At 54.8% G+C, this 26222-nt stretch overlaps 2 protein-coding genes across 7 annotated transcripts in view; one reads left to right on the top strand and one right to left on the bottom strand.

Moving 5' to 3' along the window:
- Window positions 1-6662: 6662 nt before the first annotated feature.
- HYI (hydroxypyruvate isomerase (putative)) lies at window positions 6663-9622 on the top strand. 2 transcript variants are annotated; one of them, XM_054638852.2, is made up of 8 exons: window positions 6663-6876; window positions 6953-7064; window positions 8188-8302; window positions 8449-8527; window positions 8703-8752; window positions 8928-8997; window positions 9170-9304; window positions 9492-9622. In XM_054638852.2, the coding sequence occupies exons 1-8, from the start codon at window positions 6681-6683 to the stop codon at window positions 9578-9580; spliced, it is 846 nt and encodes a 281-aa protein (XP_054494827.1). In that variant the 5' UTR covers window positions 6663-6680; the 3' UTR covers window positions 9581-9622. The 2 variants fall into 2 exon arrangements, with proteins under 2 accessions (XP_054494827.1, XP_077038517.1); XM_077182402.1 differs by having other exon boundaries at window positions 9170-9622.
- A 582-nt stretch (window positions 9623-10204) lies between these two features.
- Window positions 10205-26222, bottom strand: part of SZT2 (SZT2 subunit of KICSTOR complex) — a 53149-nt gene continuing 37131 nt past the window's right edge. For 3 of the 5 annotated variants that reach the window (XM_054638850.2, XM_077182399.1, XM_077182398.1), the window contains exons 50-72: window positions 25454-25642; window positions 25148-25345; window positions 24638-24807; window positions 24302-24468; window positions 23790-23887; window positions 22840-22972; window positions 22602-22729; window positions 22180-22310; window positions 21808-21990; window positions 21111-21381; window positions 20825-20904; window positions 20401-20526; window positions 18495-18700; window positions 18283-18376; window positions 16857-16937; window positions 16400-16474; window positions 15314-15527; window positions 14856-15039; window positions 14434-14556; window positions 13699-14200; window positions 13262-13378; window positions 13091-13159; window positions 10205-10921 (exon numbers count right to left, since the gene is read on the bottom strand). In XM_054638850.2, coding sequence (XP_054494825.2) covers window positions 10778-10921; window positions 13091-13159; window positions 13262-13378; window positions 13699-14200; window positions 14434-14556; window positions 14856-15039; window positions 15314-15527; window positions 16400-16474; window positions 16857-16937; window positions 18283-18376; window positions 18495-18700; window positions 20401-20526; window positions 20825-20904; window positions 21111-21381; window positions 21808-21990; window positions 22180-22310; window positions 22602-22729; window positions 22840-22972; window positions 23790-23887; window positions 24302-24468; window positions 24638-24807; window positions 25148-25345; window positions 25454-25642 — 3683 coding nt within the window. In that variant the 3' untranslated portion in view covers window positions 10205-10777. The remainder of the gene's footprint in view (window positions 10922-13090; window positions 13160-13261; window positions 13379-13698; window positions 14201-14433; window positions 14557-14855; window positions 15040-15313; window positions 15528-16399; window positions 16475-16856; window positions 16938-18282; window positions 18377-18494; window positions 18701-20400; window positions 20527-20824; window positions 20905-21110; window positions 21382-21807; window positions 21991-22179; window positions 22311-22601; window positions 22730-22839; window positions 22973-23789; window positions 23888-24301; window positions 24469-24637; window positions 24808-25147; window positions 25346-25453; window positions 25643-26222) is intronic. The other 2 variants (XM_077182400.1, XM_077182401.1) reach the window with 1 other exon arrangement.

Below are 26222 nucleotides of genomic sequence, written 5' to 3'. Positions count from 1 at the left end.
GGAGCCGAGTCACTGAACTGGGGAAGGAGCTGTGAGGAACGATGGCATCACTGCCCCCCTGCCTGCCCCAGTTCACTGTGCCCCACTGCCAGGCTCAGCTGTGCTGTGGGGACTCGGGCAGTGACTTCCTACCTGTGCCCAAACCGGGTCACTGCCCCTTGTCCTGCTGACACCACACTTGCCTCAGGGACCCTGCTACAAACAAGGGATTGGGGGTGGGAGCAGGGATGGGCACCATGGGCTGTGGAGACACAGAATCTGTCCTGAGGGCACTGCAGGGATGGCATCCCGCTCCATGTGCTCAGCAATGACTGCTGACTGCTCGGGTGACTGCTGCCACCAGCCCTGTGCCTGGGGTCCCCTGTGTATGGAGAGAGATGGTGGCTGCCCACAGTAGGCAGGAGAGCCCTCTCCAGCCCCAGGGATGCCCAGGGAGAGCTGGGCAGTGAGCAGATGGCTCCCACTGCATCACCTGTCACTGCAGGGCCCTTCCCAGGGGATGCACCAGCCTGGAGCCCCACAGCACAGCCCGGCTTGGCTGGCGCCCGGCCAGCACGGCTCCCTCCTGGCAGGGGTGGAGGTGTGGGCAGAGCAGCAGGAGCGGGGAGCAGGGCTTTGCTGGCACAGCCACGCCAGAGCCAGGCGGGAGGTAACCCTGCCCAGTGGCCCCTGGGTGCCTGTCCATCCCTGAACACCTTCCTGTGCTTCCCAGCCCACCTGTGTGTGCACGGTCAGTTCAGCCCTGTGTGTGCTGGTGCCGGCAGCAGCTGAAATCATCAACAGCACCGGGTTTGGGAGGAATGGCTCTGCAATGGTGCTGGGAAGTGTCAGGTTTCCGTGTTTCGGTTCGGCCCCGGCCATGTGGGCAGCGCTGCTCTGCTCCGGGAGGATGGTCCAGCCGCAGGGCACCTCTGCTCAGCTCCCGATGGGAAGAGGCTTTCCCGGGAGACGGAGCTCGTTGACTCCTTATTGATGACTCTTTCCCTCCTGCACGTCTGGGGAAGAGACCTGCGGAATAAATCAGTGCAAGAGACAGATTATGGCAGCTAAAGACTCCAAATGAGATGATAATTGCCGTAGTAATGACAACGAAGACCTGATGCTGCCGATAAGGAAACATCTCTTCTGCTCTTGCCTGGTGCCCGGGCAGGGGTTTGGCACAGGCACACGGATGAGGCTGTCCCCAAGGACACCAGAGCCAGGCAGGGCTGCCCTCCCTGTGCCCCGGGCAGGGGCTGGGTGCCCACGGCGAGGGTGGTGGGTGCTGGGGTCCCCACAGAAGCAGGGATGGGGGTGTTGGGGCCAGGCGAGGGGCCCGGGGTGGGCATCCCTGGCGGGGCTGTTTGGCTGGTTCTCCCGCCGGCTGCGTGTCAGCTCTAATTAGGCAAACTTCTGTATTCATTGCGAGCCCAGCCAGCGGAGAATTCCACAATTGAATTTTAATGCCCTAAAAACACATTACAATCAGCCTGATTAATTAAGAGATGGCTTAACGTGGTGACTGGGCTGCAGCGGGCTGTGCTGAGGAGGAGGGCCACAAGGACCGGCTCCTGTGCCCCAGGGCGTCGGGCACGGGGCTGAGAGTGCTGGGGCCGGCATTGCTGGGGCTGCTCACTGAGGGAGTGAGAGCCAGGCTGTGCCCTGGAGATGCATAGGATCTCTGCACCTGCAGGCAGGGAAGGGCTGAACTCAGACCCCGGGCACCTGGTCAGCCTCAGCTCAGCAGGCACACAGTGGGAGCATCCCCTTCCCACCCTGGGTCCTGCTTTCCCCTATCAGGTTGGCCACTCCTGAGCAGCTATTCCCCATGTCCCCACTCTGGGCATGGGGACTGGCACTGTGCCATGCCACTGCCGTGAGCAGGGCACTCCTGGGGGGAACCTGCTTGCTTTTGTTTGGAGTGAACTGCTGGCAAGCTGGCAGGCTCCTATTAATAACTAATAGCTAATAACTAATAGATACTATTAATAACTAATGATGAGCTGGGAGGTTCCGATTAATTTGTATCTGCAGTGATTCCCTGGGGTGCCAGCAATGCTGGCTAATGGGCTGCCACTTCCCTCAAGGCAGCTCTGTCCTGCTCCCAAGCCACTGCTTGATGTCACCATGCTGTGCCCAGCCCAACCCAGGCTGTGTCCCCACATATGTCATTGCTTGGGGTGGCCTCACCAGCCCACCTGGACACTGTGGGGTGAAGCACCCCCAGGGGAGCCCTTCCCCTGCAGCCCACCATGGGTGCTGGGTAGTGGGAGTGATCCCTGCAGACCCTTTCTGGGTTGAATTCCACAGGGTGCCCTGGTCAGGGAGACGGTTTGGCCAAAGCCCATTCTCCTGCTGTGTAATGAATGGAAAAGGGAGGAATCCATAATCATGATGTAAAGGAGAGGGTGCAACCAGCAGGACATCAATCAGAGGGGAAGTGATAAAGGGAGCCTCTTGACAGGAGGAGCCAGCAGTGGAGGGAGGGCTGGTGGCAGCATCATGAGGCCAAACAAAATTTTGGCACGGTGATAAATCCTGGAGTGGCTGGAACCGCTCGAGCACTAATGATGAGGAGAAAACACCAGCCACGTTTAACAAATATTTCTGCTCTGCATTTGGAGAGAAGCAGGACGACATGCTTGAATTGTACAAGAGTGATGAAACCATCTATTAATTACTGCCGGGAATGTTAAACAACATCTGCCAGCTCAGCGGGCCCAGGCACCGCCCACCCTGGCCTCCTCCAAGAGCTGGAGGAGAATTTGGCCTCCTCATTAATTTCCTACAAAATCTTGGAATAGCAAGAAAATCCTGGCCGGCTGATGGAGAGCCCACCCCTGCTGGGAGCTGCAGGGACGCAGGGGTGCTCAGTCCTTAACTTGGCTCTGCTGGGATTTATATCATGCTTGCACCCAGTTCAATCCTTCTTGATGAAGAATAGCCGTAAGTTGGCAAAGGTTGGGCTTTTGTTTCCCATTACTTGTATACAGATTTTCTGTATCCATGTGTTTTTGGAGGCTGCAAGAAAGTGAGGCTCGAGCTGGACAACATGCTCATTAAGGCATCCTGCAGGAATCTTTGTCACAGCTTTGGAAGGGACTGCCATCTTTCCCTGCATCTCTCATGTGCTGTGCAGTGTCTGCAACCAGAAAAATGAAGGGGACAGAAAGGCAGAGGGGATAGGAGAATGGAGGAGATATGGAGGAGATATGGAGGGGCTGGAGGGATGGAGGGGAAGGAGCAGAGGAGGAAGAAGAAATAGAAGAAGAAGGCAAAGATGAAGAAGAGGAAGAGGAGGAGGAGGAGAAAGGGGGTCCAGGAGGGGAGGACCCCACAGGACCAGGTCAAGTCCCAGCTGTGGCACAGTCCTGCTGCACTCCATCATTAGCAGCAGAAGTTACCTTCTTCATTTTAGGAGGTGGAAACTGAGCAAGAAAGGTGGCTGAAGGGCACAGCAGACCTCAACGGCAGAAAACAGGTGGCTCAGCAGCAGAAAGGCACTAATTAACAAATTAACTCTGTACAGTATGCACTGACCAGGGTAAGCAGGGGAGGACTTGACCGAGTGACAATCCCACCAAGGAGTCCCCAGTGGGCACCAGGACTGACTCCTCTCTTCAGTGCCAGGTCCTTGAGTCAAACCACCCCTGGTGCCCATGGCCATGGAAACAAGGAGGTCCAAGAAATTGAGTGGGATTCTGGGTAAGGAGGAGAGCTGGGGATGTACATGCAGCCAGCCAAGTCACATCACTCTGCAAAGCCTGCCCCAACACTGGGGAGCTGGGAGGGACATCCCAGCAGGGGTGATGAGCTCAGGGAACATCATGGGAATACACTGGCCTCGGTGTACAGCTGGGAAGGCAGGGCTGGGTTGGTACTGGATCCTGTGGAGAGGTTTTTCATCTTTTAGTCCCTTTGCATCCTGAGGGTGTAGGTTTAAGGAAGACCATCTTTGGTGAAAAATCATGAGATTTAATACAAGGAAAACTTCTGCAGCTGCCTCCAAAATAATCCAAAATTATGTGGATTATTTTTCCCAGCCATTTTCTACACATAAAGAGGCTAGAATTTACTCCCTATAAAAGCCAAAATCCAAACATGGCTGCAAAATATTGGGGTGCTTTAGAGGAAAGAAGAAAGCTTGGGGGGAAAGGATGCCTGGGATGCCCCCTCCCATCCTGAGCCCCAGATTCCCTCACACAGCCACAGAGTGCAGGGGGGAATGGGACAGGTCTGGGGGTGCCCAGGAGGGATGGGGTAAGAAGTGTCAGTGGGATGGCACCATCCAGACACCCCAGCCCACAGCACCTCATCCCTCATGGCCCCTGGGGTGCCAGCTGAGCCACCTGGGAGCTTGGGACAAGCAGTTAAAATACAGAAATGTCAATTTAAATTAAAACATCTTTCATAAAGGAGAAAGATAAAACCTGCCCTACAGCAAAATGAGATGAGAGATTTATGGGCTACTGGGAGGACTGGTGTCCCCACTTCAGGGGGCAGCTTCCACTGTTGGCACCCCAGGGCACCCCAAGGCACTGCCACCTCCCCGTCCCAGCCACCTCAGAGGCCAGAGCTGGGTCTGCAACGAAATGTCAGCTCGACAATAAAATGTGCAGAAGCTACGATTTCCTCAGGCTAATAAAATTCCTGGGCAGCAGCAGAGATGCTTGGTACAGAGCTGCCCTCCCTGTCCAGCACCCCACTTGGCCCCCTCCTCATCCTCCTTGGGGACACGGGGCCCATCTGCCCCCATGCTCATTGTGCTGGCTCCTCACACACAGGCCCCAGCAGCAGCGTGAGGCACAGCTCCAGAGCTGTGTGTGCCACGGCAGGGAGTAAATCCTCTGCGTCCTGTCAAGGTAAAGTGACAAAACACCGGCCTGCAATGCAGGAACCGCAGTTATAACATGAGAAAATCAATGCAATATATTACCAGAGACATAAAGATGCTATTAATGCTTCAGCACAGAGCCCTCAGCTTCGCCTGCCATCGCAGGGCAGGTTTACATGAGGGCTCTGTGCATTCCCATCTGGTTGCTCGGGTCACTCACATGCTGGGGCTCAGTTCTGTTTATTCACTGACACCCCCACCCAGCAAAGCTTTCCTGCTCGCACACACTGACTCCTGGGCTTTGACCCAGCCAGGAGCCTGGGCTCCAGCTGGAGATGCACCCAGGGCTGCCGGGGCGATCCACGGCCTCAGTGAATGCCTTTCTGAGGTGCAAGAACCCAGTGAGGCTGCAGCCCCAGGCCAGGCAGGTACCAGCTCTCTTTCTAGGGATTCCAATGACTGTGCAGCTCTGCCATCCACACAGCTGCACTCGGATGCCTCCTGGAAAAGACTGAAGAGGATGCCAACCCCTGTGCACCACAGAGTGAGGCCCCAGGACATGTGTAAGGTGCAGTGCTCCCCTGGCATGGCGGCCGCTGGCAGGGAGCAGTCTGTGTCCTGGGGACATGTGTGCTGGATTAGAAGGGGAGCTGGGGATATACGTGCAGCCAGCCAGGTCACATCACTCTGCAAAGCCTGCCCCAACACCGAGGAGCTGTGAGGGACATCCCAGCAGGGGTGATGGGGCTCAGGGCACAGCCGTCATGGGGATACACTGGTCTTGGTGTACAGCCTGGTTGGTGCTGGATCCTGTGGAGAGGCTTTTCATCTCATGGCCCCTTTGCATCCCGAGGACATGGATGCCACTCCCTGCAATTGACAGTTTGGATTATTACTGAGAAGTTAACTCAAGCCTCTTCTAATTGATTAATCAATAGCTTTAATTGAGTTGATACTCCTTAGTGGGTAGCTTCACCACTGCTATCCCCTTTGCCGGCCCTGCCCCGGGACTGATCCCCCACCAAAAACCTATTGCAGTGTCTGGCCTCTGCCCAGGCTGTGCTCCCACAGCACAGCGAATTCCTGGGCCTTGCAGTTGCCTGGGGCTGCAGAGGGCTACTGCAGCAGTGACAGAGGAGCTGGACCATGCGGGGCTCCCCCGGCACGGGGAAGGAGGCCCCAGGAACAAACTGAAACACAAGGGGCTGCAAAATGTCCACGGCTCATGGTACCCGTTCTGTGAGCCACGGGAGAGCCCCCGGGCATGGCCAGGGCAGGACAGGCACCCCAGGCGTGCAGCCTGCGAGTGTGCCTGGGGCCGCACAGAGCACACAGGGAATGGGCACTGGGAGCGCGGGGCTGCCTGCGGGCACCGCCGGGTCACACTCCTGCACGCCCGAGCCACAGCTCTGCAGAACTGGAGATGAACATTTTATGGTAAAATATGCAGAGCATGGGACAAAAGGAGAGAGCGTTTCTCGCATAATGAGACGCTGTCAGAGACGAGCTCCCCAGGAAACCAATTAAGAGGGCGCTTCGCGTGTGTCAGGCCAACACCGGGCAAAACCCCCTTTCCCAGAGCGGATTCCAGCTCCCCGCGCCCCCAGCGCGGCCCTGTCCCGCAGACCCTCGGGCGCAGCCGGGAGCCCCACGCGTGTCACAGGCGGCGTGGGGCCGCTCACCCACGGCCGGGGGCACGTCCCGGAGCCCTCAGGGGCCGCATGCCCGCAAGGCCGAGCCCAGCACTGCCCCCGCCGATGGGGGCTCGCTGCGCTCCGCGGGCGGGCCGGGGCAGCCCGGGCGGGACGCGGTGCCCGGAGTGGCCGCGGGAGCACCGCCCAGGCCCGCCGCGCCCCGCCCCGCCGCCATGGCGCTGCGCTTCTCCGCCAACCTCTCATGGCTCTTCCCGGAGCTCCCGGCTCTGCCGGCGCGGCTGGAAGCGGCGGCGGCCGCCGGGTTCGGAGCGGTGGAGGCGGCTTGGCCGGCGGGCTGCCCGGCCCAGGAGCTGCGGGCGGCGGCGGAGCGGGCGCGGGTGCGGATCGCGCTCCTCAACACCCCCCCCGGTACGGCCGCGTCCCGCTGCCCCCCCCGTGCGTGGGGTAGCGAGGACCCTCCGCCGACCCTGCCGCTCTCTCCCAGGGGACCCGGAGGCGGGCGAGCTGGGGCTGGCCGCCGTGCCCGGGCGGCAGGCAGCCTTCCGGCAGGGCCTGGAGGCGGCCGTGCACTACGCCAGGGCTGTGGGCTGCCCCAGGTAGGTGCGAGGCGGGACCCCCGCTCCGGCCGCGGCCCCGGCCCCGCGGCTGCCGGGGCCGTTCCTCTGCTGCCGGGCTGCTCCAGCGCTGCGCCCAGCGGAGCCTGCCCTTGCCCCGCGGTGCCCGCCGCCGCCGGGTCACGGAGCCTCTCCTGCAGCATCTCCTGCTCGGCTGCGTCGGGACGGAGCCAGCTCGGGGCAGACCCCGCTGTGCGGGGCCGTGGCTTCAGCGTGCTCGGCCCCAGAGCTGCCAGGCACGAGCCTGACCCTGCCCTTCGCAGTAGAGGCTCTTGTTCCCACCTCCACACAACAGTCCCCAGGATAATCCTCCCTTTTTCCTCCTCAACTGCACGAATCGTTTCCACCAGGACATCACAAGAGTTGCTTTGTTGAGGCCACGCTGACTCCAGCACAGCAGAGACACCGTAAAAGATGCAATTAGCCTGGCACTGCTCCCTTCAGCAAACCAACAGGGCCCTTTTATTCCTCTTACTTTGCACCATTCTTTCCTGTTGCAACTCAGTCCAAAGCCCTGTGGAGGGCATGGGCTAGCCACGCCAGAGGCTGCCCAGCACCATTTGCACACTGGTACAGACACATTGAAAAGGTTTTTATTTCTGCTGTGTCCCTTCCCCCAATGATGGCTGAAGATGGCCTGGTGCTTGAGCTCTTCATGGCAGGGCAGTCCAGCATGGGGCACTGTCCCCTCCCTGTTCACAGCCAGCAAGCAGTGACACCACACATGGGGCAGGCCCCTGGCAGAAGCAGCATGCCAGTTGCCCAACATGCTGCTTTGGGGCCCCGCCAAGGAGCAAGAGTCCAAGAAAGTTCCAGAGTCAGGGTGAAAGAGCTGAAGGCAGTTAACAAAAGAGAGAAGAAGCAAGGTCTGTGATTTGTCAGGCAAAAGGTTCAAAGTCATCCCTCTCTGAATTGAGGTGAGATGGTGCATATTTGTGTCCTGGCTGGCAGCTTGCTGGCTGCTGTTGTGCCTCCTGGAGGAGAGATGGCTCTTCTTACCCCCTTCTGTGTCTGCTCCCCCAGCCTGACCCCCTTTTCCATCAGCAGAGGAAGGTGTATTAGATCAGGCCAGCTGCTGCCTATGATAATCTTTCTGTGCCTGTAGGATTCATGTGATGGCTGGGCGGGTTCCCTTGGGCACAGACCGGGCTGCAGTGGCAGGTGAGATGGAAACCACCTTCATTGAGAATCTCAGATACACTGCTGACCTCCTGTCCCAGGTAAGTGGGGAATGGGTCCTCCTTTGTGTGTGCAGCTTTTAGGATACCCAAGATGGGGAATATCCCACCAGCCTGGCACAGGGGAGTTATGCCTCCTGCTGCAGAGATGACAGGAGGCTCCACAGGGTGACATAACTGTGTTACAGGAAGACATGATTGGACTGTTGGAGCCTATCAACAACCGCATCACTGACCCTCGCTACTATCTGAACACCCCACACCAAGGTAAGCCAGACAAGAGTCTCCTTCAGAGGAGAAGGATCTCCAAAGTCTGAAAGGCAAGAGGTTGCCTCACAAGGAGGGAGATGCTGAAAGAACACAGTTGATAAAGGGGGTCCTGGACCTTCTCTGCAAAGCTTTCACCCTGGGGGCAATAGTTTCTCATTTCTTGCCCCCTTAGCTGCTGCCATCCTGGAGAAAGTGGGACGGCCCAACCTGAAGCTGCAGCTGGTGAGTCAGCATTGAAACTCTCAGTGAGAGAAACTTGCGCAGGTCCACTAAGGAGTTGTGGTGGCCATGGGCTTGTTATACATCTTGGGGACACTGGACAGGGACCATAGCACAGCTGTCCTTAACTGCTCACTGCTGACCAGCTGCACCCTCCATTTTCCTCTCTCGCCCCCAGGACCTTTTTCACTGCCAGATCATGGATGGCAATTTGTCACGCAACCTGGAGACGTACTTCCCACTCATTGGTAACACCCTGTGCCCAGACCACTGGGGAGGGGCTTTGACAGGGCCCTCCTACTCCAGGCTCTGCTGTAGCTGGCTGGGGGTGTGGGGCTGCTCTTGGCTCACCTTGTCTCATGCCAAAGAAGGCTACAGGCAGGGCTGCCTTGGGCATGGCCTCTGCCCTTCCCTCCCTAGGTCATATCCAGATTGCACAGGTGCCAGGGCGGCACGAGCCCGATAGCCCTGGGGAGCTGAACTTCCCCTACATCTTTGAGCTCCTGGAGTCCCTTGGCTACACTGGCTACGTGGGGTGCGAGTATGCTCCAAAGGGTGAGTGGGCCTGCAGGTCTGAGCCCCACGGGCAGGGCCAAGCACAGACCAGCTGGCTGGGTACTGTGCAAAGACAGGCAGGTCCTGGGGGCACAGGTAGTGGGTGTCATCCCTACTTGGGGATGAGGGCTCTGTCCTGAACAGAAGCTGCTCCAGCTGCAGCAGGAGACCTTGTCTGTCACTGCAGGAGACACCCTGGAAGGTCTGGGCTGGCTGCGATCCTACTGGGAAAGCCGAGGGCTGCAGCACGGTGGGACGAGCAAGGCAGCCAAGTAAAACTAGAAAACCATGAGAATAAAAGACAAAGCAATGGCTTAACAGAGGAGCACGTGTCTTCTCTAGGACTAGGGGAGTGTGGTGGGTGGGATGATTTCCCAGAATGAGGTTAGGAGCGTCTATGTCATTGCCCTTCCCCAGGCTCTACTGGCCCAGCCCAAGCTGTTGGACCCTCATCTACACAAGTACCACCTGTAGAATCTTCAGTTTAGTGATGGCTCAGGCACCACTGTAGCTGACTTCAGGTACACAGAAAACTTTCACTTCCAGGCTACAGGGGTGTCCAGGGAGAGGTTTCCAGTTTCCCCAGTAAGGGGAGCATTCCAGCTGGTGCCTGAAGTTGTGGAAAGAACACTTCGGACTTCCAGGTACTGAAGTTCTCATGGCTGTTGCCAGTGCCCGGCAATGACTCTGTAGCAGGGCTGCAAGTGAAGCAAGCAGTCTCCTCCTCCCAGGCTGTCTGATCCAAGGTAACAGGCTGGGAGCTGCCTGCACATGGATACTCAAGGCTGACTGTCCTGCTGCTCCTGCTCTGGAGCAAGTGTCAGATTCCAGAACAAACCCAACCCATAGCCAGGGCTGCTCTGCATCCTCCACAGGCAGCTTTCCACAGCCTACAGTGACTGAGCAGGGATCTGGTTCAGTTTATTTCACAGATAGACCAATGGCTCAAATGTACACCTCTATAAAACCTTCCTGTGATCCAGTTTACCCTTCCTGTCCCATTCATGCTCTCCCAAGGAAAGCAAAAGGCCAGAAGCAGTTGTCCTCACTGCCAGTCAGGCAGCCCTGCACTCAGGAGTCTTTCCTCCTGAAGCCAGAGCACTGTGCAGTGCTGCCCTGGGCAAAAGATGGTGCCATGCACACTCCTCAGTGCCTTCCCAGCAGGCAGAACTCACCTATGCTTGCCAAAGCCACATCCCTGAGAGTTGTTCTGCTTCAGCCAGGCTGCAGCAGCCAAGTTCCTGCCCTTGCTGTTTGGTTCAAGGCCATTCAGTATCAAACCCAGTGAAAACAGCACACAAGGGCCATACCAGCCAGCCAGTGAGGAGGTGCACATCCCCACGTGTGCCACTGGCAGCGCTGCCTGCAGTGCCCACGCACAGGTCCCCCCAGAGAGCCGCTCTTCCCCAGGTCACCATGGCGCGGCCGTGCCGAGGTCAGAACAGGCGCTGCTCCGGGACGGGGGTGCTGGTGCTAGAGCAGGCCTGTCCACAGGTTGAAGCAGGCAGTGTTGATCACTGACTCCAGGTGATGGTATGTGGACACAAGCTGTGGCAGAGGACTCTCGCTGTTCTGGGGCTGCACTGGGAACGGCTCCCGGAAAACCACAGTCAGGCTCTGCCAAGAGGGAGGAGAGGGTCAGAGGACAGGATGCAGACAAGCACTGTGCAATTCCTAGCCGAGGTGTGTGGAAGTTTTTTGGCAGTGTTAGGCAAATAGTGGGAGAAATCCCAAAATGCCAAAGGCACTAAACTAATGCCTCTTCCTGTGACAGAGCATGTTTGAGCCTACTTCCAATTTTTCTGCTGGAAATTCGGTGCAAGGACTTGCCGACTCTGTCCCAGCTCTCATGCATCTGCAGTTACACCAATCCTGGCAGCAGCCACAGGAGAGGAGGGGATCCTACTGCCTCCACAATAACAGGAGCTTCCAGGGAAATTAGAGGGAAATTTCTTCTTCTAAGGGAAAGAGTAGGAGTGCAACAAATGGGGAAGGGGAGGAGATTAAATGTAATAACCGCAATCCTAAAAATAAACGCTGCCTGCTCCACTCTGACTAGTGACTGTACTGAAAAGGCAGGGCAAAGGCAGAGAGGAACAGGGAGCAGGCAGAGGTTGCAGGAGCTGAAGCAGAACAAAAATATGACTCAGTGCACTCAGATCAGCGTCATGGAGGCAAGACACAGGGACAGGATGTTCTCCAGAGTTGAAATGCAGCACATCCAGTAGCCAGGATCCCCTACAAACTGGTTAAGCCATGATAAGAGCTGTGTAACTACAAAACAGCAAATGTACCACCATCATATAGGAGGAGAAAGGAAGTTATTTGTGAAACCAGCTCCAGCAGCATACAAGGTTTCCGAGCAGACTGGGGGAGACAGAACCATGAGGGAAATGCAGCTCAGTGTTACCAAAGTGATGTGCTAACGCTAAAATTCTCTTTGATAAGGCAATATTTCCAGACAAAGGAATCATGGTACATCTTATCTGAGATTCAGGATGGATTTGATGTGGTGTCACATGGGAAATTTAGGTAAGCTGAAAAGATAGGAATTAACTCAAAAATTATAAGATGAGAACATGGCAATGCTGAAAGGGGAAATGGAGAGAGGTTACAGATAGAGGTCCTTCAGAACAGGTTTCGGGACTCACGTTGCCTAGTACTTTAACAAGTCTAGTACAAAGATGAGGAGTATGTTGATAAAATTTGAGGCACTAATACAAAAGACAATTGGGATAATGCAAAAAAAAAAAACCACCAAAAAACAAAACCCTGAGAGACTTTTGAGAGGCCACAAGAATGGGATGAATGTTAAGCACAAAATACAATGTTATGAAAACAAAGGATTTCTGTTACAAAATGAGAGTCACTTGGAGAGGGGATGGAGGTTCTGGGTTTATCATATCAATGACCACAAGGTGACACTATGACCATCAGGTGGCAGGAGGCATTGAGCAGCCTTCCAGCAAGCACCACCTCTTCTGTCTCCCCTACCTGCTTTTCAGATGGAGCATGATTTATTTTATACAGCATCAGTTATTCTGCAGTCTCTGCAGAAGCCTTATTGTGGACTGAAGCCTCTTGTAGATCCCCTGCTCTCACATGGAGCTGCATTCCCTGTGACCTATCCTGTACCCTGCCTGGGAGCACAGATGAAATCAAAGTATTTTTGCCCTCAAGTTCGGTGAAGGCAAAGGCCCTTGCAGGTTTGCTAGGACCCTGACAGTGCAGGTCCCCTTCCTTTCTGCCCAGACAGGAGCAGCCCACAGCACTGGTGACCCCTCCCAGCCAGACTCAGTATGATCTGACTTTGGACTGAATACAGAAGGACTGCTTAGCCTGGATAGAGAGACAACTGAGAAAATGATCCAAAAGCAATCCTGTGAAGGAAAAGAGGATCAAGTGTTCACTCTTTTCTAATACAAGAACAAAGGAACATCACATGGAAAGAACAGTAAGAGTTTCAAAAATAAGCCAAGGAACTTCTTCACCTAGACTGCAACTGCCTTATGGAGCTGCAAGTCAGGGGAAATCACAGATGCCAGAAATTAACCAAAGGAAATAAAGCTGTGCAGGGCTATTAAATAAATGCAAAGGCCACTTCTAGCTCAGGATGGGCCTAAGCTATAGATTTTCAGATACTGGGACAGTATTTAGGAGAAGCATTACAAGCTTCTTGACCTGGTCATGTTCTCATGCACACCTGCCCTTGGCCACTGCTGGATCAATCTAGACAGATTCCGGGCCTGAGCCAACATAGCTGTTGTTCTGTTCCCAAGGACTCACCGTTTTTCCTGAATGAGAATCGAGAAACACAAGAACAAAGCAATCTGTGAACTTCTGGTTGAGCACAACCTGTCAGGAGAGTCACAGAGCACATTAGAAAGGAGCCAGTACAGAACCCAGGACAGGGACACAGGGACAGAGGCTGCAGGTGGGCAATGGGCTGTGTCTTACCAGATACTGGGTGCCGGTTTCAGCATTGTGGAAGTGCCGACAGCTCTGGGGAAAGCGGCTCAACAGCACCTTGATGAGGCTCTGATACCAGGAGACTGTCATGGTGAGGAAGCATTCCTGAAGGCATAGAAAAGGCCTGATCTTCAGCCTCCCTCTAGCCGTGGCACCAGCAGCCATAATGCTACAGCAGCCTTCAGACCCCAGATCAGATGCAACCTTCACAGCCCACTGAGGATGCTGACCAAGGGCTGTTCACTCTCTATAGGCAAGTCCATGCAGTATCCCCCTTCCCCTGCCAGTTAGGAGCTGTGTTCCTGCCTCTACCTTCCCACCAAGCAGGAAGAGATGTGCATTGCAGGCCCCTTCACCTGGCACCCCACTCCATCCCCTGAGCAGAACAGCAGCTGCTGTGCTGTGCCCCCATCCCTGCTGCTCACCAGCTGGGGGTCGACATCTGCGATGGATTTCCCATGCACGGCATCCAGCAGCTCCTCCAGCTCCACCAACGAGAGCTTGCCCAGCTTCAGCTTGTCAGAAGCCAGAGGCTCCAGAAGGAAGAGGCGCTTCCAGAGGTTGTCCCTGCGACAGTGGCACTTGGCCAGCTGCACCATGCTGCTGAGCTGCTTCTGGGCTGAGGCCACCTCAGAGGCCAGCAAGGGGAAGAGCGGAGAGGTGTAGAAGAGCCCTGGCCCCAGTTTGACCTGCGTGCCCCCCGCGTAGAACTCGCTGCTGTCCTCCACGTCCTGCCACGGCTCCCGCTCTGCCGACGGCTGCTGGCCCAGGCTCGGTTCTGGCTCCGCTGCCTCCCAGGCCGCCCGGCCTACCACGGGCTCCAGCACCTCCCGCTGCAGGCGCGGCAGCTTCTTGAAGCGGCGCATGTCGGCCGTGAGCCGCGGAAAGAGCTCCCGCTGGCTCGTCATGATGACATAGAAACGCAACCTGGGAGCAAGGAGACACTGTGAGCTGGGGAAGGGCTGCTCCCCTCTCAGCTGCACTGCAAATGAACCACAGGACCCTCTGTCCCTGCCAGAAAGGATGCATCTCTGCCCAGGTTCTCACAATGATCCTCCCCAGACACCAACAACTCTGCCTGTGCTATTCCAGACAGAACCAGTCCCTCCCAGAGCCCTCCTCCCCAGGAAGCTTTGCTGTCCCTGGCCCCCAGTGCTCACCGGAGCATGCGTCTCTCTGCCTCGCTCTGCTCCTCAAACGGCGCAGCACTGTGGCAAACCAGGAGGGACACATCAAAGTCATCATGGTGACGCAGACCTTCAGAATCTTTGTAGGAGCCCGAGCTGGGATAAAAAAGCACATCAGTATGAAGGGAGCCTCACTTTGTTCTCCCAGGGCTCCTGATCACAATAGAACTGTTGGACATGGGGAATTCCACACAGCAGGAGTCCTCAGAAGTGCCATGGGAAATGTCAAATGCAGCTGCACACATACGCACCACTGTTGGCCATCTCAGAAGTACTGGCCAGAACTGCTGTCTGGCACTGTATAGAAGAGTCAGCTTTGCTGGCACCTTAGGGCAGTGTCCCCAGGACTGGCAGGTTGCCACCAACCTCCAGGAACTTGCAGCAGATGCACTCACCTGTTCCAAATAGAGACCAGTGCATATTCGTTCTGCTCTGTGCCCGGTGTTCCCTTCTTGCTGTCGTTGCCCGTGGCCGGTCGGGCCATGCGCAGGGGTTTCATGTGGTAGGTGTTGGCGTGGTCAGCAATGTAGTTGTACAGCTGGTGTGCAGTGATCATGTTGGTGGGCAGGGCCAGCGTGCCTAGTGGAAAAATACATTGCTGTCAGGAGACACTCTATGCCTCTTACCTGGACAGAGCAGTGTCCTCCCGTCTACTCCAGGAGACAGAGCAACCAACCTGCCCCTTCCACAACAGGGCAACAAGGACTTGCCCTGGAGCTCAGACCCTCCCATCATCCTCACCCTGTCATCTCCCTGAATACTCCAAAGGTCAGGAAGGTTTATTTGTAAAGGACTTTTGCCAAGTTATATGCTGGTGATCAATCCCAGACCGATCATATATTGACCTACATACCTTGGAAAACGTGATTACGGCCAAACTTGGGGATGTCAGAGTGATGGGCAATGAAATCCTCCAGGAAGCTGGTGAGATGGTAGCCTTGGCGCAGAGCCATGTGGGAGCCCAGCAGGTACTGGTGGACTATGCGCAAGTGGAAGTCGTAGCTGAACGAATGCACGTGCATGAGGTCCCGCACCTTGTCACACTCCTCCGTGAAGAGCATAGACAGCTGTGGAGGGACACAGAGTCAAGGCAGGAGTGTTACCAGGCACCTCACACCCTCCTGCAAAGCCCTGCTGACAAGGCATGGCACAGCCAGTGCAGCTGCCCCAGCATCAGAGCAGGATGCAGCCTCATAACACTGCCCCGTGCATGTGCAAGCTTTCCAGGAAAGAAAGGCTCAGCAAATCTGCAGACAAGGTCCTGGAAGGCTCTAAGCTTAGGAGAGACACTCCTGGCATATCTAAGATGCCGCCTTGCTACAGAGCTCCCTTGGAAAGGACAGTATGGTTATGCATGCCTCCTGTCTCAGACAGGCTGGGGCTGGCCAGCCTCTACACAGACACCCAGTGCCCTTGGGAACAGGCAGGAGACACCCTGACAAAGAAGAAGAGAGCAGGCAGCCCAAGAGTGTTGTAGAGCAAGGCACAGAGGTATAAAGGAACCTTTCTGGTGCAGAAAGTAATATCCTCTAGCAAAGGGCAGGAATCATGTTCACAGATCCCTGTTCCCATTCCACTTCCTTCTTGTTCCAAGGGAAGCAGAGAGCCATGCACTGACTTTCCTTGGAGCAGGCATCTTTGCCAGAATTGCTCCTATTCCTCCCCAGTCTGTTCTGTCTTGCTCCCCAGGCTAGGACAAGAGTCATCCTCTCACCAAACCTCCCACCCTCTTTTACTGCAATCCAGCTCTGCTCAAGCAGCGCCATGGAGAGCACGTGGCTGCAGAAGGCTCTGTGAGGCTCTGCTTTTCCATGAGAAGGGAGAAGAGGTCTCCAGAACTTGCTATGCCTGAAATGCCCACTATGTTCCAGAGATCACTCCTCCCCAGGAAGCATCCCCTGACCCTAAGGAGCACCAGCTGTGCCTGCAAAGCCATTACCTGGGAGTTCACGGACTGGCCCATGGGGATGCGCGAGCACTCCAGCGCGTACTGCTTCACACAGAAATAACAGCCCTGGAGGAGAGAGCATGTGAGCACAGCACAGCCTTGGGCCCCTGCAGGGAAGGAGCACAGCCCCTACACTACACATCTGGCCTGGGGCCCAGACACTCTCACCCCACGTTCTGTCTCACCTCTTGTCTGAACCAAGCCAGACCAGCCAACATGCGGCTGAGCACAGAGCACCCTAACTGGTGCTGAGCTCTTCATTATCATTCCTCCAGGCAACTCTTACTGCTCTGAGCCCTGCAGAATCATCTCCAGCTGATCCCAATCTTGCAGGACCATGGAAGAAGTGGGACAGGACAAATGAAGAATCACATGCCCCTGCTGCACTCCTAAACACTGTCTTTGAACATACCCCAGAGATCATACTTTGTTTCTTCTTCTTTCTTACCTGGAAGGCCAACTCCATGAGCACAATCCCACCTGGAAGAGCTCTCTGTAGATGGTAGGTGGCAACAGCAGGCGTTGTGCTCTGGGAAGAGAAGGACAAAGCTGAAGAGGTTCTCTGGCTCACAGGGGTGTGAAGCTGCCACAATGCTCTGTGGCAGAGGTGGAAAAAGAGAGGCCTCATCAACTGAGCAATCTCACTGGAGAGAAGAAAGGAGATGGCAGAGCTGACAGTGAAAAGAATCCTAACAAACCTAATAAACAGCCTTTGAGAGAACACACCAGGCACATCAATCCCTTCACCTCCTGCTTGCTGAGGACAAGGTGTCTCCAGAGTGTAGGATGCTGAGCCAAGGAATGATAGTGTCCATGGAACCTCACTCCCTGCTGTGGTGTTCCCAGAGCATTGTGCCTGCCTGATACAGCAGCTATCAGAGACATCCTGTCTCAACTCAGAGTTTAGCTGCCAGCAAATTCATTTGCTCCCTCTTAACTTGCTCAGCAGATTGCTCTCTTCTTGTTTTATCTGCAAGGTGTTGTCTTACCCACAGTCCTGCACCAAGATCAGCCAAAGGCAGGTGCCAATAAAGTATCAGAAAAGGGTGAGTAAATGCTACATGCTCCCATCATCCCAGGGTGATTCCACAAGCCATAGATAGTTTCTACTTAGCTAGAGACTCCAATGGGTTCCTCTCCCAGGGTCTTACTTATTCAGTCTTGTAAGCTCATGTTCACAAAACTCATGTGTTCACAAAACCTTTTGTGTTCACAAAACCTGCTGCCCAAAGAAACGCTCTCCTTAGTTTCAAAACTGGCTCCAAATACTTTAATTTAATGGTCTCTAGGTGTTGTATTCAATAAGACAGGAAAGCGTCAATCCCTTTCCAGGTTAGCTGCAATATGGTAGAGCTCTGACTTGTTCCTCCCTAGCTGCCACTTCTTTATACATGAGGAACCTCAGCCTGCTCTCACAGTAGAGCCATTCCAGGCTTATCTTCTCTAACCTCTTTAACTTCTGCATTCATTTCACTCTAACTAAACATCCTTCTGCCCTAGAGTTGCCCTTAAGCATAGATGCTGAAGGTTCTCTGACAGGTAATACTTCAGAATCTCACCCAAAAGCAGCTATCCCTGCCCTAGGTCATCCTGTTCCTCTTTTGACCCACTCCAAGCCATTACCAGTCTTCTGATTATTTGCCCTGGTTCCACCCAATGCCAGGAAAGGGCTCGGAGGCCTGTAGGAGGACATGCAGGAGGGCAAGGAGATCTCATCACATTCAAACTCTCAAAGATGGTGCTGGTCTAGACATGCTTTCTCTGCCCTCCCACCTCCTTTCTGCCTGAAACAGTCTCAAAAGCCAACCAGAACTGGCCCACTCCACAGCCTGACCTCCATCCCAGTTCCACTCTTGTAACAGAAATGCACTCACCTTTGGACTTCCCTCTGGTTTTGGCTTTGTGTAGGAAAAGGAGCCTCTACCCTCCACTCCCATTGCTGCCAGAGCCCGGATCCGGCTTGTGCTACTGGAAATGAGAGCAGGGACAGCCCTGAGCAGGGAGCCAAGCCCTATTGTGTCAAACCAGGGCACAGCTCAGTGTGCTGGCTCTTCTCCAACACCAGGGCTCCCAGCACATCACTGACCTGCGAGTGGTAGGTGACGGTGGCCGCACCTGCACCAGAATGAAGCCCATGCTCTGCAGGTACTGGATGTACTGCTGCAAGAAGGCATTGCACATCTCCTGCAGCCAGGGCTCCTCCTTCACCTTGCAGGGCAGTGCATCTGCCGAGTCACAGCTGTGGCTGCGGTCCCTCCCCGAAGCTGTGGAGTCATTGGAGCGGTGGCGCTTCTGCAGGAGAAAGTAAATTCCTGAGGAGAACTGCTGTGACTGGCCCCAGCAGAGGACACCAGGTACACTGGTCGAGCAAAAGGTAGATCCCTCTCTGCCAGAGAGCACTAACATCTGTTTGTCCAAGCACTGTCCCAGTGCATGCACCAAAATGCAAGATCCAAGATCTACCCAGCCATGCACTGACCTAACAGCGCTGCAATAACCTGCTGCCTCCCCCAGAACATCTGCCTCCCCCAGAACAGCTTCCACAAAGTGTTAGTGGCTCACAACTGGCTCATGCAAAGCTCAGAGCTTCAGCTCCTATTACCATGGTAAGAGTCCAATCCCCTTATGAATCCTGCTGACTTCTCAGGATTTCCTAGCAGTTCAGTAGCACTGAAAAGGAACAGTGTTTCCTTCTAAACACTCAGTTCTCCTTTTGATGTCTTGAATACTCCTTTTCTATGTGCTGAGAGAGACTAAGGTTTCTTTTTTTGATCTCTCTACTTTAAGCCTGCAGTTCTGTTACATGTTTCTATCTGGCTTTCTGCCTATCTGCTCCACCAACCACAAGAGATGTCTCTTTACCTGGCATCTCTCCAGCTACTCACTGACCTTCTCTAAGTTTCTCCAGTTCAGTGCCTTTGCCACAAGATGTTTGGTCTCACACTAACTGGTCAGATGAAGACATTAATACACAATTATTTTAGAAATTTATTAGAATATTACCCATTACACTAACACCTCTTTCTGATGTACTCTAACCAGTGTCTGCTGCACCCAACTGTTCACAAATTGCAGAAACCACTGAGATGTGTGCTCTGTACAGGCTCTGTAGTGAGTGTACAATACAAGAGGGTTCAAATTTCTCTCCACATTGTGCTATTTTACTGTGAACCAGGTCCCAGCTCCCACAAAAGTTCTCATTTCACAGGCTACTCAGGTGCCTTTTGAGTTCCTTGCATTCTTTTTCCATTCTGACCAATCTGAACAGCCCTCCAGCACTGCAAAGCCTGGCAACTCATACGTCCCAGCAAAAGACCTGGAGATACAGAAACCAATACAGCACCTTGAAACCCCTGCTGCAAGGCTCTTCAAATCCAATAACCAATTTCCATTTTCCTCTGTTCCAAAAACAAAGTGAAGTTTTCATTCTGTGATGATACTTTCCCTTTCACCTGTGAGTGTTCAATTTCTGTAGCAACTTCTGCTTAAAGACTGTCAAAATCCTTTTGACATTCTGATAAATTACAACAGCCTGTTCTTTCCTTCTGACACACATACAGAGTGTGAACAGCCAGTACAGGATCTGCACTGGTTAGTCTGTCAGGCTGCAACCTGCTCAGGATTCAGCTGGTTTGCCTTCAGTTGTTTTGGCTATTTGTTGGGTCCAGAAAAGGCTTACCAGGTCTGGCTGCTGAATGCATAAGGGCAGTTTTGCTTCCTTAACAGATCAGTACCAGACAATGCCCTTGATGGCTTCTCCAGACTCAGCCCTGAATTCCCTGAGTAGAAAAGGAAATCAATCTTCTCCAGGCATAGTGTAGCCGCAGGAGAAAAGCTTTGAGGACCCAAGGATTTTCTCAGTTTCCAACTTACACCATTCAAATCCATCCTGTATTTTAGGAGTGAGGCCAGAGCAACCCTGTTTTGGGAAAAGACAGCTCCTTTGTCCCTGTGCATAAAGCCTGACCCCACTGGTGCTTGCTGACACTCACCTTCCCCTCGACCTTGCCCAGCTGGTCAGTCTGGATTTGCTGCCGGAAGGCCGGGTCAAAGAGCAAGGGGGTGGCACAGTAGTGAACCAGGCGTGAGGATTGCTTCAGAGTCTCCAGGTCTGCCAGCTGCACGACATGAGAGAAGCAGTTACAGCACACACCCCTCACCGAGGCTGGGAACAAGCTTTCCATGACACTGCAGTGCTGCTCAAATAGAGATAACTGGGTGAATCCCCTGCTTTGCAGCCTTTCCAGTACTGGGCAGTGAGGCCCCACACCCAAAAGTTCAAGCAGAGACCACGGCTCCACTGCCTAGCACCACCCTCATCACACACCCTGCTCGGAGCTGCAGTGCTCCCCTTTGCTGGTGCTCCCAGCGTGCTGTAAGAAGGCCCAGCCCACCACCTGTCCAGGCTGCACTCACACTGATAGGCATGTTGGACTGAGCTGATCTCTGCTGCCAGGTGACAAAGAGGTTTTCAATCTTCATCTGTTTCTCCAGTTCTGAAGGAAAGAGAGCAGTCACAAGAGCATCAAGCCACAAGTATTGCTACTCTCCTTCACTCCCATCCTGAACAGGCCATAACCCATTCCCACAGAGAACTGTCCCCGACAAAACTCTTGTTCTGCTCTGATCTCCTTTTCCAGAAGTGAGATTATTAGAAGTGAGATTATTATCCCATGCTATCAGCCCCCCCTATCAGCTTTACCTTTCCTCTCCATGCTCTTGATTTCCAGGAACTGGGCCCCATGCCGAGCCACAGGGTCAAAAGGTCCCAAGTCGGGCCCATGGGGTAAGCGCCTGATGGTGGTGACATCCCGCAGGGCTTCGTCAAAGGGCACCACGTCGGGGTGGAAGTGCAGGGACGGGAGGCTGCGGGCAGAGCTGCCCAGACGGCCTTGCTCCTTGCTGGGTGGGGGACACGGGCTCCTGATCAGTGCATCAACCTCCAAAGTGGAGTTCAGGAAAGGATTTGGCTCCTAAGCAAACAGACACAGCCATGAAAGCTTCCTTGCTGCCAGCCCTGGAGCAAGAACCCCCAGAGTAAACCCAATTCTGGCCATCTGCTGAAATCTGTGTTAGTCTTTTCACTACCAGTTCCAAAAAGAGCACACCTGGGCCCACCATGACTCTAATGTGAAGTGGGGAGCCCATTCCTCAGCCTCCACTCTAAGTAATTCAGTCACCAATAAGTGCTGCCAGCAGAAGGACCTGGCTTCTCTTATCACCTGTCTCCAAGAGCAGGGCAACAGTCTGGCTGGAAATGGTGAAGTTGGACATATGAATGTCTGGGGATGCCCTGCCAATCAGGACATAAAAGGTGCTTGCAAGCTTCCTCAGAACCCCAGACTGCCAAGGCCCTTCCTGAAGAAGAAAGGACTGCCCGCCCTGGAGTGGTGCCCTACCTGCTTGCTGTCCTCATGCCAGGGTGTGTCCATGAAGCAGTGGTGGTGGAACAGTCCCAGCTTTTGGCTGATCAGGCAGTGCACGATGTGGGACCGGGCATTCTGCCACTGCAGCAGGCGTGTCAGCGAGCAGTTCAAGTTGGCTCCCAGGTCTGGGGACCAGTTGTAAGTGTAGAGAGTCAGCTGGAGAGAGAGGAAGGGGAGGAAGACTTAAGGACATGCTCAGAGAGAGCCTGCCTGGTAGCACAGGCTGCCCCAGGTGTTCTGGAGGTACTTGCTACAGCTGCAGCCAGTTTCAGATGACAGGCTGGAACAGGGAGAATGGCAAGACCCCAGTTACAGTCCCCTGTATACAGCCACAGCCATTACTACCTTTTTGTCAATGATCTCCATGAAGAGGAACCTTTGCCGGGGCACCAGGTCTCGACCAACAAGGCTGGGATCAGAGCCTCTCTCTGCTGAGCTGAATTCCATGGCCTCAAAGCGCTGGAGCCCTTTGTGAACTGGAAGAAGCCACAGTTATGACCCTCAGTACTGGTTCATCCCACTTTTATGTCCCACCATGCCATTAAGATGTCATGACAGGATGTTTTGCCATAGTACTGCTCACCTCATCTTGAAATAAACTGTCACAAGCACATTCAAGAGTACGGTCTCAGAGGGCAAAACCAGACAACCCAGTGCCCATCTCTGGGCACAAGCAGCCTGTCCCAGTAAGGAGGGGACCCCTGTTCATTGATATCCCCCCAAAAAAGACCCCAGCACAGTCCTAGGGACCACAGCCAGGCACTCACCCTGTTCTGTGCTGCAACGCCACTGCTGGAAGTTGCGTCCCAGCAGGATGAAGTGTCTGATGACTCCAGGGCAAGGGCTGGTATTCTGACCAGACTTATAAGGCAGGAAGGCAGTGCCCCGATGGTAGCTGCAAAGAAAAGCCCCAGAGGTGGCTGCCAAGTAGAGCTGTGGCAGTAAAAGTACAGCTGATCAACACCTGCTGGTGCTAAACAGCCACCTGTGAATTGCATAACTCACCAGATCTGCTCAAACACTTTGACAGAGGTGTCACTTGCCAGGGCAGTGACCAGGTTCACCACTTCCACTAGGATGGAGGACAGGAGGAAACGAGAAACCATCTCCAAGGAGCACTGCTGCACCGACGGGCACCCTGCATGGAAGATGTACTGTAGGACAAGGTGCCAAGCTGCCCCAGAGCCACATCCTGCCCACATGAGCAGTGGAGAGGGCAAAGGGCCTGAGGCAGGCAGAGCTGGAGAACAAGAATATTACATGGACGAGAAGTTGAAGCCTGAACTAACCCCTGGTTTCAGGTTCTGGCCCAAAGTGGGACCTGGACCAAACACCCTGTATGCTCTGAGCACAGCACTTTATTCCCCCACTTATTACTTGTTCCCTGACTTACTCCACATCAGAGGAAGAGGAGAGCCGTACTTTGCCAGCATGAGTGTGAGAGGATGTACAAACACCAAAGTGAAAGGTAACCAGAAAGTAGGAACATGGCAGCCATACAGCCCCAAATCCCTGCAATCATCTCCCTCCCTGCCGGCAAGAGGGTCTCCCATGAAACTTCACAGTCCCAGAGCATGTTGCAGAGGCTCAGATCCTCCATCCCTGCTACACCTGGGAGTTCAAGCACTACCACAGCTGGTTGCTGGAGTCCAGGTCACTCCAAAGCAGATGCAGGCAAGTTCAGCAAGCCCCAGACTTGGAGCATGGCAGACATAACCCAGGCTTTAGAATGCTTGTTCTGATGCACAGGCACATGCCAGGCCTCCTGCAACAGCTTTCTAATGCTGATGCTGGCCCTGAGACCAATGTGAGTCTGGGGAGGTTTGGGGAGAGACAGGGTGTGTAACTAGGACCAGCAAGGAATGAAGATGGATGCTGCTGGAAGAGGACTTGTCCTGAGAGCTCTGGGTAGAAAGGCCCACTCCCAGCCCATCTGGAGGAGCTGAAACACATACCCAGGTGGTTCATGAATGCCATCCACTGCTGGCAGGTTTGATTGAAGAGTGGGTGCATGGTACCTACATCTCCTTCTTCCAACTGGCAGGCTCGGCGCCTGAGGAGAGGGAAGGGAAGCACAGTTACACTACATCAGCCATCTGTAGTGAAGGTAGAAAAGTGCAACAGTCCCCTCATAGCTCCAGAGCAGAGCCCTGGGAGCCTCCTTTTTGGGTTGACACAATCCTTGAGCTGGGTCACTCTTGATCACTAGCCATGAGTGTCAGGTGTTGCACAGGGCCCCACAGTGCAGAGAAGGGATCTCTGGCAGGGAGAAACAGCTGTGCTCCCAGCAACACTCCAGTAGTAAGGGATAAGGCTTTGTGTGTGGAAAGCAGCTTTCCTAAACTGCAGTGTAAGGGAGAAACTACAAGGAAAAGGAATGTGGTCCAGAGGCCATCAGGATGCAGAGCAATGTACAACAGACTGGGGGAACAGCATCCTGGCTGTCCAGCCTGCAGGCTGTGCTTGCCTCTGTGCCTGTTCCAGCTCAGCTGTGGCCGTGGCCCGATCCTGGCTCAGGTGCTGCTTGACATTCTCTGTCTTGTGCCGCCGTCTCGTGCGAGCCTCCTCTGGCCTCTCCAGCACAATGTCATCAGTAGTCTTGGGGCTGCCCAGCTCTGAGGACTCTGTCTTGCTCTAGGGGAGGAAGGGGTAAGTTAATGTTGTGCACATACACAGCCCAGTCAGTGCCCTGATTTCAAAGTCCCTGCTGCAAGCCTGGCTTCCCATTCCCAGCCAGATCCCTACTGTCCATTCCTCTGACACTATGAGGATGTTATAGGCCATGTTCCTTCAGCAATGTTACCAGCATGTCCCAGAAGCTGCGGCGTCCCAGCTTGTTTGTGGGTGTCACTGGCTCTCCAGAGCTTGGTGAAGGTGCAGAGGTGAAGTGCAGGGGTGGAGGACAGCTTCTGCCAGGCCCCCCACTGGCCAGGGCCAGGCCCTTGGTCTCTGACATGGTCCTCCTTAGGCCTCCTGGGGAGACAAAGCAAATCAAACTCTGCAGAGCCTCCCCCTGCAAAGTTGCTGGGTACCCCATTGTGTCTGGCCAGAGCCTGGCTGGAGAAGGAAAAGAGCCATCAGTAACATCCAGCAAAGTGGATTCAGTCCTGGGGAACAGACAGACCTTAAATATCTCTCCAGCACCAATGTCTATGATGCTTCTTCCCCAAGACACCACACAGGAGAGCAGCTTCCTCCCTCCTTGCCCACCCAACCAGACTCCCCCAGCACAGCCAAGCTCCTGCAGGCCAGGCAGGAGGAGCAAGGCTGGGTGAAGGCCCAAGGTGGGGCCTCCTCCTGGCCAGGCTCTCACCTGCAGAGCTCAGGTCCTCCAGGTCTGCAGCACTGAGGGGGCAGGCAGCTTCCACACACAACGGGGCTGGCAGCACGAGGAACTCCATGACAGCGTCGCAGAGCGCGTGGCGCAGGGCCCCGCGCAGCTTCTCCAACAGCTGCAGCAGGCTGATGTTGCCCTTCTCCCAGATATCCAGGCGCACCCGCACGCAAGGCTCTGTGGGGAGAGGGGAGTTCTGGCTCTTCGGCCCTGCCTTCCCAGCCCCCGAGGTGCCCCAGGGCATGTGGGGGCTGTGGGCAATGGCAGCTGCTGGTTGCTCCCCACCTGAAGGCGGGGGTTCAGCCCCTGGCTGGTGCCTGCTGACGGCTGTGAGGCTTTCAAAGTCGCTGTCCTGCAGCAGGCCCACGATGGGAGAGGGGGAAGGCAGCTTCAGAGGGTCAGGCCTCTCCCCGTGGGGCAGCAAGGTGGGGCTGCCATGCTCATCCACGAACGTCAGCGCAATGCACGCGATTCCTGCGGGGCAGAACCCGAAACAGCCTCCATCAACACCCACCAAGTACAGCCCCACATGCCTGCCTGCACCTTGCCAGCTGGCACCATCATGTCACCACTTGAGTTGAGTGTCACAGGCAGGGCCCACAGGAGGGGAGGCAGCCAGGGCAGCAGAGGCTAGCTGTGCCTGTGGGGAGCCAGGGTAAGAAGCATGTTTGGCACAGGGTGTCCCCATCATTCCAAGAATCTCTCTCCTGTAGAGTCACAGCAGATTTCACCTTGCCCTGCAGGAGCTTCCTGGGTTGTCCAGCACCACATGCAAGAGGAAAGTATCTCCATTTGCACCAGGAGAGCCTTTATGCAGATTGATCCAGGATGGGGCTCACCATTCCTGTCCTCTTAAGGGACAGAGTACAGGGCCCAGATACTCTTCAGCAGCCCCCTCCAGGCTGTGAAGGATGTATAGTCCCTGCAGACAGGACACCTTGTTGCAGATTACACCCACAGCCCCCTCCTCACTGTACACCTGAACAGGATCAAGTGCCATCCCCATGCACTCCAGCCAGGTAGGACTGGGGATAAGGCAGGCTCACACCCAGGA

The sequence above is a fragment of the Agelaius phoeniceus genome, chromosome 8 (assembly GCF_051311805.1).
Source record: "Agelaius phoeniceus isolate bAgePho1 chromosome 8, bAgePho1.hap1, whole genome shotgun sequence".
Classification (NCBI taxonomy): Eukaryota; Metazoa; Chordata; class Aves; order Passeriformes; family Icteridae; genus Agelaius; species Agelaius phoeniceus.
The sequence above is the reverse complement of the archived record's forward strand: the minus strand, read 5'-3'. Positions and strand labels throughout refer to the sequence as shown.

What these genes read in the sequence shown, in the direction of transcription:
- HYI (XM_077182402.1), top strand. Translation starts at nt 6,681, where the DNA reads ATGGCGCTGCGCTTCTCCGCCAACCTCTCATGGCTCTTCCCGGAGCTC. An exon ending in GCTCCTCAACACCCCCCCCG is followed by an intron (nt 6,877 to 6,952) that starts GTACGGCCGCGT and finishes GCTCTCTCCCAG; the next exon opens with GGGACCCGGAGGCGGGCGAG. An exon ending in CTGCTGACCTCCTGTCCCAG is followed by an intron (nt 8,303 to 8,448) that starts GTAAGTGGGGAA and finishes ACTGTGTTACAG; the next exon opens with GAAGACATGATTGGACTGTT.